The sequence below is a fragment of the Carica papaya genome, chromosome 9 (genome assembly GCF_054855325.1).
Source record: "Carica papaya isolate Zhongbai chromosome 9, ASM5485532v1, whole genome shotgun sequence".
In the NCBI taxonomy this organism is placed as follows: Eukaryota; Viridiplantae; Streptophyta; class Magnoliopsida; order Brassicales; family Caricaceae; genus Carica; species Carica papaya.
In genome coordinates this window covers 4,418,081-4,431,243 of record NC_142317.1, presented here as the reverse complement: position 1 = coordinate 4,431,243, position 13,163 = coordinate 4,418,081, and the positions used below count along the sequence as shown (strand labels likewise).

Sequence of the window (13,163 nt, the reverse complement as noted above, 5' to 3'; positions counted from 1 at the left end):
TTACCACAAATCCTTTTATCAATAATAAAACCTTTATCATCCACTTACCTCGGTGAAATTCATAAAACAATATACGAAAGCAATAATATTATCATCATCATGAAATTATATAAACTGTATAACATAATACTTATCACGCCTTTTGTAATTCAATCATTACACAACATATTTTTTCATCTTTTACCAGCCTACTAGTATCCATGGGGATTCATAGGGGTCCCGCTACCCGTGAACCCTTAACACTTGTAATTAGATTCCATGGCCGTCCCCATACCCCGTCCGGTATGGGCACCAAAACTACAAACCTCAATACCCTGTCCTGTATGAGGGTGAAACGGGTCGTCCCCATACCCCGTCCGGTATAGGCGCTAAAACACATAGGGTCTCCATACCCCGTCCGGTATGAGAGACCACAATCCCGGTGGGGTTCCCTACGGACTCGATCCGTCCACCATCTCCTAGGATATCTAGTCAGGCTGATCACATTATACAATTATCAATTTACATAACCTTTCATTCCCCTTTTCCTCAGTCAGCATCATCAATTCACACACAAACAAGCAAAACAGTAATTTATGCCAAACAAGACAACATATAGCATCGGTTTCTCAGTCATTCAACCCATAATCAATAAAACAGTAAAATATGCACACGAAACAATGAAATGAAAACATCAGACCTCATACTGCATTTAAAACTATAAAATATGCCAAATAACAGTTAACCGACAAACACACTAGACTCGGGCTACATTAGCGACCTTAAGCAATTTCACACATTCGTTGATTCAAGAATTACCGTTTTATCATTATTGAACTTTAAGACCGTGATAGGAAATAGGGTGAGAGGTCCTTACTCGTTTCAGGGTCCAAACACGGCTTCACAGTGCGCCTACAGGCTGTCCCTAATTTTTCTTGAATTTTTTCCGGGGAATTGAAACGCACTACTGGTACCTGCATGTGTTCCAAAAAATCCGAAATTAGACCTAGGGCCCCTTTCGACCAATATCACAATTCCGGCACGGCGGCTCCGCCGTGCTCCAGCGACGGTGCCGCCGCAAGCGGCGGCGATTCACCTCGGGTTGGCCGTTTTCGGCCGTTTCCTGTCTAATTTGGCCACACTTACATCGGTCCCTGTGATAAAACAACCCTAGGGCCCTCGGGGGGCCAAAAAATACGAAAAACTGAAGCTTACCGGCGGCGGTGCTCTCGGGTGCGGCGGCTCTCTGGCGGGGTTCGTGTTTTGGTGATTCGGCTCCGATCAACCTGTAGAGAAAAGAATGGTAATCACGGTGATATAAAAATTGCATCAAACGGAGGCTGGGAAGGACCTCATCGGAGGCAAAAATCGAGGAGGGGCGCGGCGGCGCCGCTGGGTTTTGGTCGTGTTTTCAGGCTGTTTGGCCGGGATTTTGGCTCTGATTTAGCCACAGGGGAATTCAGCGTGGAAAAACGAGTCGGGGGTATGAAATTTACCTCGATCGGCGGTCGAAAATCTCCCCGGTGCAGCGGCGGGTGGCGGCGGCCGGCTCCTCCGGCTTCTGGTTCGTCTTCTCCGGCGAGGGCAGGCGGCTAGGGTTTTTGTGGTCAGGTGTGGGGGTTCTATTTATACCCTTTTGCCTTTTGATCTTAGCTGTCCATTTTGATTTAATATGGGCCGTCCCTTTTTAATTGAATCTGGGCCGTTCGTGCGCGTGCATCTGGGCCGTCCGTGTGCACGCTTGATTTGGGTCGTCCGTGCGTGCGGGGACGCATCTGGGCCGTCCGATCGCGCGCACGTGGATCGCCAACGTGGCCCGTCCCCGGGTCGACGTGGTCTTGCCATGCGGCAGGTCCTGATTGGCCAGGGCTGCTGACTGGGCCGCTGACGTGATTGCTGACGTGGTGTTTTTTTTTGAATTAAACTTAATAAATAAAATTAATAATAAAATCTCAAAAATGCCCAATTGTTTGGGCGTTACAATATACGTATATTTTTTTTACTGTGAATTTTTAATTGAGCGTCATATTATCATTTCAAAATAATAGAAATTATTTTTTTATTCCAAATGCTTGCAATTTTCTTTATGAGAGATTTTAAAGTCTTCTGTATAAGTTTTTTTTAATATATTTATCAATTTTAATATTTTTTATAAGAAAAAAATCTATACTTCCAAATTTTATCAAACGCATTAATTTTTTTTATTTTATTTGAGACTGAGATCCTAGATTTTAATTCATATTTATTAAAAATAAAAGAAGTAATGAAAAAACTAAACACCCCTTAGGTCAAAAGTTCATAAGTATTCAATGTTTATTGTCTTGTAAAATCTCTTTTGGGTGTTATCTTTTTGTTTTGATAATTAAATAAAAAAATTAATTTGTATTAACCATCACTTGAGAAATAATAATTATACTTTTAATTTAGTTTAATAATGATAATAGTTGTATCATACATAGTTCATCTAATGCAACTCATAATCCATCATTTTATGCTCTAATTTGTATATAAAATATACTTTTTTTATGAATGATGGATGAATTTTTTCTGTTCTCTAAAAAATCATGGATTTTTTGCGTATGGAACATGTGGGTTTGAATGTTTGTTACTAAAGAAATAAAGAAGTTCATATCACCTGGGTACTCACGTAGGGATTCTGTCGCAGTTTAGCCGCGATGAACAAGAACTAGCAAAAACTAAGACGCAGAATATTCGCTATCTGCTTATTTAGCGACGAATAGTTCATTTTTCCGCCGCGAAAACTCTGACTTCTTTTGTTTTTAGCGTATCTTCAAGTTTCGCTCAATGAGTTTTATATCTGGGTTTATTATCAGTATCACACTAACAATTAATACATCCAATTTAAAAATCCAACACCCAAATGGCCAATATCTATCTATTTATGGTTCTGTGAACATAAACAATGAAAATTTGTATGTATGTTCATAATACATACAAATTTTCAATCTCACACTTTTCCTCAATTTGTAAATCATCCGGATTCTCCATGCTCCCCCAGATTAGGTAATTGAAAACCAAGTCTCAACTCTCCAAGAATCTAACCTCTGTCACCCATTAATGCCGCACCTAACTTAGGCCTTCAGCAGAACTATTATTGCAGAGAAACAGAGAAATTACGAGAAAAGGACTAGGATCTTCTCTTCTTTTCGCCATTAATAACCCTACCCAGAACTTCAATTTCTCTCTCGTAAACAAAAATGAAGTACCAATTTCAACTCATAGTTTTCTCAGCTATAATATCTTTTATATTCTCAAAAATCCCTTCAGCACCTGCGAAATCTGTGATTGAACCATGCAGTTCTTCAGATTCTTGTACCTCTCTTCTCTCTTATCTTCTCCCTTACGACTCCAAAATCTCCGAAATCGCTTATCGTTTTCAACTCGACATTTCTGATCTCTTAGCAGCTAACTCCATTACTCCCCAAGTGAGCAGCGAGCTGATTTTGAAATCCAATACCCTTCTGAGGATACCCATTTGGTGTCCGTGCACAGACGGGATCAGAAGGTCGACGTCGACGACATACGAAGTCCGTCCGGCGGACACATTAGAATCGATATCGGAGGGATTTGGGGGGCTGGTGAGTGCAGAGCAGATTGGGGTTGCGAATGGTGTGGCGGAGGAGAAGAAGAAGAAGAAGCCATTGATAAGCGGTGAGAGTCTGGTGATTCCATTGCCGTGCACTTGCTTTAACAACAGCAATAACGGGTTGCCGGCGGTTTACTCATCATACGTTGTGCGGAGAGGAGAAAGCTTGTCGGCCATTGCTGAGATTTTTGGCAACACTGTTGCAGAGTTGCAGGCTGTAAATGGGCTGACCCGGCCCGTGGTTGAGGATGGAGATATACTCTCCGTGCCAATTTCAGGTTTGGTTAGTCTTTCAACTCTTCGTTCATTACATTATGTTCTTTTTTTTTTTTTTAAATGATATTTTTCTACAGTTTTTTCACTTATATAAATTCATATATATAATATCTATACACCAAATAATAAAATAATATAATTAATTTCTTAATAAGAATGCAATCTAATTGGGATTCAAACCCAAAAATACAGGAAAGAGTATGATTAATATTACAGAATACAAAGTTTAAATAATATTTTATTAGAAATAAGAGGAAAAAAAAAGTAAAAAATAATAGAAATACTAAAATTTTAAATTTAGAATTGTCAAGAGAAATCTTTTAAGTACATTGTTATATATATAGATATTATCACACTTTTAAAATATGTATCATAATTAAATCTAATTTATAAATAATAATTAAATGTAAGACAAATTATTTTAAAAAATATACATAAAAACAATTATTTTAATGTGTAAAGTATTTAAATATAAATATATTTAATTTTAATACATAAATCATATACAAAACTCAAAAAATTATATATTTATAATCTCAAGTAGAAAATTTTCTTAATTTATAAATTATTATTTTTAATGTTAAAAATGATAATTATTTTGTATGGCAGCATGTTCATCAACAAATCTGAATTGGCACAATGAGAGTCTAATAGTTCCAAATGCATCCCATGCTCTCACCGCCAACCGTTGCATCAAATGCATGTGTGGACCAACTGATCTCAAGTAAGCTTAATTAATTAATTAATTATAATTAATTGAAAGTTAAAGCGTACAAAAATTGGAGTTTATAATTAAATTAATTATAGGTGGATTTGATGGTGATCAGTTTGCGATGTTTGGCATCTGGAATTGTCACGTCTTGCTCTCACCTACAGTGCAAAGGGTCTGACATGTTCATCGGCGATTATACGTATAACAAGTACAGCACAAATCTGCAGCCAAACACAACCCTCTGCAATGTCACTGCTTGTGTCTATCGCGGCCATTATGGCCGCAAAATCTTCAGAAGGTAAATTACTTTACTTTACAATCTTTACAAGTATAGTTGTTGAAAATAATAATTTGTAAAATTAAGAGAATTTTTTTTTTATTATATAATTTATGTATTATATATATATATAAGTATTTGTATTTTAAAATTTATAAATTATTCATTTATTAAATTTAAATTTGTGTTTTTTGAATTTTTTTAGATAATTCATTTATTAAATTTAATTATAGTTATGAATTAAACTAAATTATAATTTATGTAATCAGAATTTTAAATTTTGTATTAATGTATATATATATTTATGTACTTTAAATTTTTTTATGACAGACCGTAAAATTTAAAATCAAGTCTTTTCCTCTTTCTCTTATTTTCAACAAAATATGTTTTTTTTTTTTTTTCAAATTTTCCAATAATATCTTCATATATACATGGGTACATACACGCACATAATATATATATAAATATATATGAATCTCCTCATAAACCCTAATCACATAATTTAAGGCCATGTTTGGGGACACGTCTAATCTTTTTATTAGAAAACTCCATAATTCAATCAAGCCAGGATATGCATGGCCTTCTAATTATTGTTGTTTTATTGCAGTTTGGTAAATTATTCTCAGATCCACTGCCCCAGTAATAGTAAGTAACCTGCATCAGTTTCTAATTTATATATATGGACAAGCTATAGTTTCTCTATTGTGGGTTTGATTTAATTATAGTTTAACTAATTTTGTGGTTAATCTCCATTTTTAAAATAAATTTTAGGACTAAACAGATCAAAATAGGAGGAAACAAACTCAACATCTGCACATAATAGTTTTAAAAACTAATAATTTTACTATGCTAAAACTAAGAAATTTATAGAAACTGAGATAAAACAACAATCTACTTTTTTCTTTTTTCTCAGTGTATGTATGTATGTATGTATGTATGTATGTATGTATGTGTATATTTTATATTGGAATCTGAACAATACAGAGACATAATTTTCATTTTGTAGGTTATGATAATTCGTCATCTTCATCAAACTCTTCACTGCCGTTGGTGATACTATCCCCATCTCCATCTCCTTCTTCTTCTTCATATCCAAACACGGATGGGACTGGCACAAATGATGGTAATAATTCTACATTAACCAAACAGAATCCTAATGATTCTCATAGTCACGGCAGATTATTGTCCACTCAAGCTTCAATCTTTTACTTGCTTTTATTGCTTTTGGAACTTCTCCTTTCTTTTATCTTCTGTTCTTGATTGTATTCTTCCTTTTAACATCAAAATTTCGTATTTCTTCAAATTGGTATTTTGTTTAGGAGAAAGATTAGTACTTACTAGGGTTTCGCTCGAAGAAAATGTTTCTCAAATTTGTATTATATTGTGTTTGGTTTAAGTTTTATTTCGTTTTCATTAGATAAATACATCTTAGTTACCATTTCCGTCTGTGATGCATGATTATAGATTAGATATTGGATGCTCTCTGTATTGGTTTCTGAAAAGGCAATTTTGTTTGGATATTCAATGATCTTTGTCAACAGCTCCTTTTGAAGGGAAACAAGATATTCTTTTCAAGGAAAGAAGATTTTTTATATGACTATTGTTTTAGTTGTGTCATTAAACGTTACAACATTTTCTGTCTCTTATATATGTATAAACAATCTCTTTTTAACAAATATAATATCTTACATATAACAACAAGAGAGAGCTATATAAATATGTAGTACAGATAACTCAAAAGTTTCTTTTTAAAGTTTTTTACATGTAAAAAGGTGCTTGGTTTCTTTTCTTCTAGTTGTATTTAACTGCATGTAGTCTAATAATTATTTTATTTTTTTGATGATTTTGTAACTTATAATCTAATCTTTTATCATTTTATATAAATACTATTATTTTTTTTAAAAAAAATTATTGTATCAATTTGCAAACAACATCTAAAGTTTAAGATTAAAAAAATTAAAATTTGATAAAAAAACTCAAAAAAAATTATAAGATAACATCTCGAAAAGGCAGCTTATTTTTAGTACAATGGCAAATATTATATTGAATTTCTTGCATTAAAATTCTATAAATATTGGGTTAAAAGTAGACTAAACTATATAAGGAAAAATATATATTATAATAATCTACCCCAAAAATTTGAACACAATATTACTTGAATGGTTTTATAATATTAACATGGAAGAAACAAAAATTAAGAGATAATAATATCTTATACGGTTGATTTTTATTTAATTTTTTTTTTTTTAGTTTTGCGAAATAGATATACATTGTTCTAAAATTGGAACAGGTGTCAAATGATAATTAGCAGATAAAATATAACCATATATGAAAGTTGATTAAATATCAAGAGGAAGATATGTTTTACATGCCATCCTCATCAGGTTGATAAGAACTCTAGTACTAATCAACATGTAAAAAATTAGACAAGTCAATCGGGAATATATGATGCCGTTATATATGGGCACTTACATCCATCATATATATACGCATACATCTATATATATATATAGTATATAGCTGTACCATGTATCAACATAATAATTACTGCATATTTCGCTGTACAATTCATTTGGTAAATTACATAGAAGGTTATAAACATAAGCAAAAGAGTAGACAATTATATTTTTAAAAACTGTGGATTTAATTACTATAAGTTGATCAGTCCAAGAATTTGATTCTTGTAACTTTATATCCACAAAATTAATGTGAAGAAGTAGTATGTTACTTTTAAAATTATGTTTACAAAAAATTAATTAATTTTGATATAGAAAAAAAAATATTAGCTTAGTCATTTATTCTAATCCTCCTAAACTATTGATAATTATATCTATATATTTTTTTAATAAATCTGTTATTAGTTACATATTACACATATATTAATCATAATATGTTGTAAATAAACTTGCAAGTAAGAACATATTTACAATATAATTCATTCAATTAAATAGTGGTCAAGATAAGTATATCTATAATTAAAATTCAAACACTAGACATTTACCCAAATAATATATTAATTAAGAATAAACTTTGTGAAGTAGGAGTAAGGTAGAATATTTTTCTTTTCTTTTTTTTTTTTTGGGCACAAATTAATAAATATTTCCCAATAAAGAACATAAAATGGTGAAGAGAAAAAAAAGAAGCCGCGCGCAGCTTTTTGTGGTTAAAAACAGACGAGAGATCACTTGAAGATAAGGAAAAAGGATTGCTCTTTATCAAAATAAGGATGAATTCCCCGCTCATCTGACCGTTCATTTTGTTTACTTCGATTCCCACGGCTTACGTGTACGGCCGAGATCAAAACCAGAATTCATCAGCTCAGGTCGAGCCACAAATTTCTATACGTCCCTATCTGCCATGCAAATAAACTGGAGGTCTCTGTAATCTCTCCTCTGTACATTTTCTCTTACAGAGAGAGAGAGAGAGAGAGAGAGAGAGAGAGGAAGAAGAAGGTATGACCACATGAACGTTGAAAGCAACAAAGGGGGGGGACCTCAAAACAAGAGTTATAAAGGATTACAGGAATAATTGAAGTATAAAGACAAAATCAACATAACCCAAAGTGAAAGAGATTGATTTGGAAATGAAAACCCTAGCTAGCTTTTTGCTATGGAGGACCCACAAGGAATCCTGCCATGAAACCTGTTGGCCAATGGGAGTTGAGAGATTAAGATGAACATGAAAGTTTTGGCCAATAAACACTGAGATAAGAACCACTCGTGGGTCCCAAAAAGCAAAATCAACCTCGAGTCTCCCCTCTCACCCTGAAATTCTGAAAAAATAAATTACAATTTCAAATTCTAAGAGAAAATGGGAAATTACAATATTACTCCTATGACAGATGAAATGATCTATGAACAGTTTAACTAAATGATAATTGACCATTTTTGGTAAATATTTGAACTGGGTAAAAAATTGTAGAGGTGTTTATACAAAAATTTCAAATCTTTATATTCGATGGTAGGGTAGGTGAGAGTTGAGGCAGCCATAAAAAGCGCATGGGCTCTACATACACTCTTTCATGGCCACCTTGTTTCAAAGAGTCAAAGCAAAGAGTTGTGGGTCTTTCACACGCACATATACAATACAACAACAAAAATAATTGAGGGAATCAAGTTGTGACTCCAAAGTAAATCAAAGAGTCACCAAAACTTTTTAGAGATCTCATTTATTTCTTCTCTCTAATTCATTTCCTTCTCCTAAAACATTCAACAAAAAAAAAACAAGTCCTTTCCTCATACCCGCCAAAGATTACATGATGGACGATAAGAAAGCTGCAAATGCAATGGGTGGCAAGACAGCGAGAGCCTGCGACGGGTGTTTACGCAAGCGGGCTCGTTGGTTTTGCGCTGCGGACGATGCTTTTCTTTGCCAAGCTTGTGATGCTTCAGTCCATTCAGCGAACCAGTTAGCCAGTAGACACGAGAGGGTTAGGCTCCAAACGGCGTCGTCCAATGGAACAGTAGTATTGAATAGCCGCCATGAAAACTTGGCGAGCAGCTCACCGGCTTGGCACCAAGGCTTCACAAGAAAGGCAAGAACACCTCGACAACATCATAATCACAAGCACTTGTTGGCTCAGAAAGTTAAAGATGATGAGAAAACTATGAATTCTAGTACTGATCCTGTTGTTCCTGAGATTGGTAGTGAAGAGGGTTCGATGGAGTATGAGAATGAAGAGCAGATGCTTTACCGGGTGCCCGTGTTCAACCCTTTCGCAGAAGATCTCTGCAATATTATGACAAGTGAAGGATTTTTGGAAGAAGCTCCAATTGGAAATCACCATCATGAGGAAGATGGGAATATTGGTATTGATGATTATGGACATGAGGATCAGACATGCGAGCTGGAGAATCTTCATGGGTTTTTGCCGTCGGATATGGACCTTGCAGAGTTTGCTGCCGATGTGGAAAGTCTCTTGGGAGTCGGATTACTCGACCACGATTCTTGTGTGGATGTCAAGGATCTTGGGCTGGTAGATCATAAAGTGGAAAATGATGCTTGTTTTGGTGAGAAAATGGGGTTTGTGAAGGTTAAGGAGGAAGAATTGGAAGGCGTAATGAGAGGTGATTGTGATTTGAATCCTGGTTTTGAGCAAACATTGGAATGGAACTTCGACTGTGATTCTCCGGTGATAGGAGAAGAAGAAGAAGGAGATGAGGGGGAGGAGGAGAAGAAGAAGATTAAGAGATTGAGTGCGACTGTTAATGGTGACGTAAGTAGAGGGGAGGAGAAGAGGAATAACATATTCTTGAGATTAAATTATGAAGAAGTGATTACAGCTTGGGCTAGTCAAGGCTCCCCATGGACAACGGGAAGCCGGCCGGAGCTCAACCCCGATGATGGTTGGCCTCAATACGAGGTATTTTTTGAAAGATTGTTAATTAATTGCTATAGGAATACCAATAAGATGATAAATAAATTCATATAATTAAAATTTTAGTTTCACATTTATTTCAACAAACACAATATGAAATTAACTAATCGCATTTGCATAGTCTTCTAATTTGTTTGCAGATATATCTACTCATATTTCTTTGTCACTTCATTCTATATATAGTCCATGACTACAAATTTGATGCTCACCACACTAATTTCTCATATTACAAGTTTTATTGTGCTTAAATATAAGAAGCCACCTTAAATTTTTATCCAACTGAATTAAATAATATCTCTCTTATATTTGAATTGAATTATTTCAAAATGGTGTCTTGTCAGATCCCTCTAAGTTAAATTATTTGAGTACTAAGTTTTAATAATGATGTTTCATTTATGTAGAATGTAAAGTAAGTCACATTGATCAATTTATGTAAAGTTTTTTCATTATATGTTTGTTTAATTTTATCATCATACATTGCAGGGTGTATGTTCAGAAAATATGAGATTCCTATACGGGGATGTGGGAGGTTTTGGAAGAGGCAACAACGAAGAAAGAGAAGCAAGAGTATCAAGATATAGAGAGAAGAGAAGAACTAGATTGTTTTCCAAGAAAATAAGATACGAAGTAAGAAAATTGAACGCCGAGAAAAGACCTAGGATGAAAGGTCGCTTCGTTAAGAGGAGTTCCTTAGGGAACCCCTATTCTTACCTCAATAACTAATTACATATATCATCAAGGGCTGGAAATATTTCTAAATTAGATAGTAATAGTTGATTGATTAAAATAAAGGGGATGTTATTAATAACTTGCAGTTATTGTTTTTTGAGTCTAAAATTACTGTGAGTTATCTTTCTTTTTTCCCTCTTTGTTAATAATATTTATACTCATTATAACTTCTTGATAATGTTTACTAGTACTAGAAAGTTAGGTTCATATATGTTGAGAAGAAGATAGCTTCTTCTTAACTTATTTAAATGATTGTGCGTTTTATATATAATAAGTTAGATTTTTATTTGATTTATTAGTCTGTATGTATATGTTGTGAACAATGTCTGTCTAATGTATGTCATGTATTTATAAATAAAGTTATGTATTTAGATCGTATTTATACATGTATTAATTGTAAGCTAGCTATAAGCTACATTTTATACATGGTTATTTTAATCTTTTTAAAAGAAGAAAGAATATTTCATTAAATAAAACGATTCACACATATGACTAAGGTTAAATATAGTAATACACATATAAGATTTAATATTATAGAATTAAGAGATACAGTAAAATAACAATCTTAAACAAGATGTCAGATGAAAGTTTGTAAGCATACAAAGAGGAACATTCATCACCCCTCAAACAAGTATTATAATTAAAACAAGTAAAAAATTTATCACTATTTTTATGCCACTCCCATGGCTTCTCTAGCATTGATAAGTAGAAGTTAAATACATTAATAGTCCAAATTAATATTAATTATGCTCGAATTAGTCATCGATTCCCATAGATATCAATAATGGTTGAAATCTATACTAGTCTAAGATCAATTGGCAACGGATGATGCTTCCATTTACACACAAAGCATGTATTTAAATAAGCATGTGAAAGCTTCATTGATCATTTCGACCAAAAGAAGAACAAACAGATCTACTTATATTCATCAAATATTTCTTTTTGTTATTCATGATTATTACTTCATGAATACATTGGACTATCTCTCTTTAATCGATACTGAAAATTTAATACTCCTTTGTATCATATTGATATGGTATAGTGATAGTCTATATTCATTGTTAAATTTATGATCATGTTAACCTATCATTACCACTTTGATTGTTTACCTTCGTCTAATTTTCTACAAAGAAAAAAAGAAAGAGAAAATTATAGTATGTGAATCTCTTGTTCCTATATGAAATATATAAAAGCAAAAAAGAATGTATTTTTCTGAAAGCAAAAAAACATTACATTTATATTTAGATTGAGTTCAATTCAATTTCAAATTTTATACATTATAATAAGAAAAAAAAATACAAAATAAAACTCATGTAAATTTAAATCAAAATAACATTTTAATTCTATGTATAATTAAATATTTATAGGTGTGGAAATTATTATTTATTAGTTTTTATATAACAAATGATTAAAATTTAAAATTAAATACAAATACAATAAATATTCTTAGCAGAAGCCAACAAATTCCCCTTCCCTTTCATATAATTATATTTTTTGTGTGGAAATATATTTGTAAAGCTTTATATAAATATATATATTTTTTTTTTGGAGTCGCAAACAAAAATTACAAGAGAAATTTTGTTGTCCCAAAGATCGAAGTTGACAGTCCATGTAATTATTAAGAAAATTTAAAAAATTACGACCATTTAATTATATGAACATAAATTAATTGTATGTATATAATTTCTTTTTTGTGAAATGGACTCATCGTATGTGAGTCCGACTTACGTGGACCACCATTATTGTCTGCAACAAAACCAATATGTAATCTGCTACGTTTCTAGGACTTTCGTTGTTTTCTTTTATATAAATAAATATATATATATATATATATATATATATATTGCTTTTTCAATATAATTCTAGTGCTCTAAAATTATATATATATATATATAAGGTTGTTAATTGGGCATCAATTTTTTTTTTTTTTTAAGAAAAAGTTATAAGCAAAGATTATATAGAACCATTATATAAATTATTATTATTATGACTATCTACGCATTAAATTTATTTTTTACAAAATATTTTTAATAGTATTTAATTAAAAGCATTTTCTTTTTATTTTAATTATTTTATAAATGTACAATTTTCATATATTTATATATAAAAATTAAAAAAAAAATCCAGCATGTAAGAAGATCCGGAAGCTATTTTACTTCCCAAATTTATTAAAATAAAAATAAATTACTCATTTGATTATTGATAA

The 13,163-nt window shown here is 32.4% G+C and overlaps 2 protein-coding genes across 3 annotated transcripts; both read left to right on the top strand.

The window, feature by feature from the left end:
- Positions 1-2,645: 2,645 nt before the first annotated feature.
- On the top strand, positions 2,646-6,293 carry LOC110823279 (lysM domain-containing GPI-anchored protein 1-like). 2 transcript variants are annotated; one of them, XM_022053642.2, is made up of 5 exons: positions 2,650-3,864; positions 4,472-4,586; positions 4,690-4,872; positions 5,459-5,496; positions 5,858-6,293. In XM_022053642.2, the coding sequence occupies exons 1-5, from the start codon at positions 3,198-3,200 to the stop codon at positions 6,109-6,111; spliced, it is 1,257 nt and encodes a 418-aa protein (XP_021909334.1). In that variant the 5' UTR covers positions 2,650-3,197; the 3' UTR covers positions 6,112-6,293. The 2 variants fall into 2 exon arrangements, with proteins under 2 accessions (XP_088067960.1, XP_021909334.1); XM_088211834.1 differs by lacking the exon at positions 5,459-5,496 and having other exon boundaries at positions 2,646-3,864; positions 5,858-5,967.
- A 2,540-nt stretch (positions 6,294-8,833) lies between these two features.
- Positions 8,834-11,335, top strand: LOC110823090 (zinc finger protein CONSTANS-LIKE 16). Its single transcript, XM_022053386.2, has 2 exons — positions 8,834-10,213; positions 10,712-11,335. The coding sequence occupies exons 1-2, from the start codon at positions 9,107-9,109 to the stop codon at positions 10,949-10,951; spliced, it is 1,347 nt and encodes a 448-aa protein (XP_021909078.1). The 5' UTR covers positions 8,834-9,106; the 3' UTR covers positions 10,952-11,335.
- Positions 11,336-13,163: the final 1,828 nt, after the last annotated feature.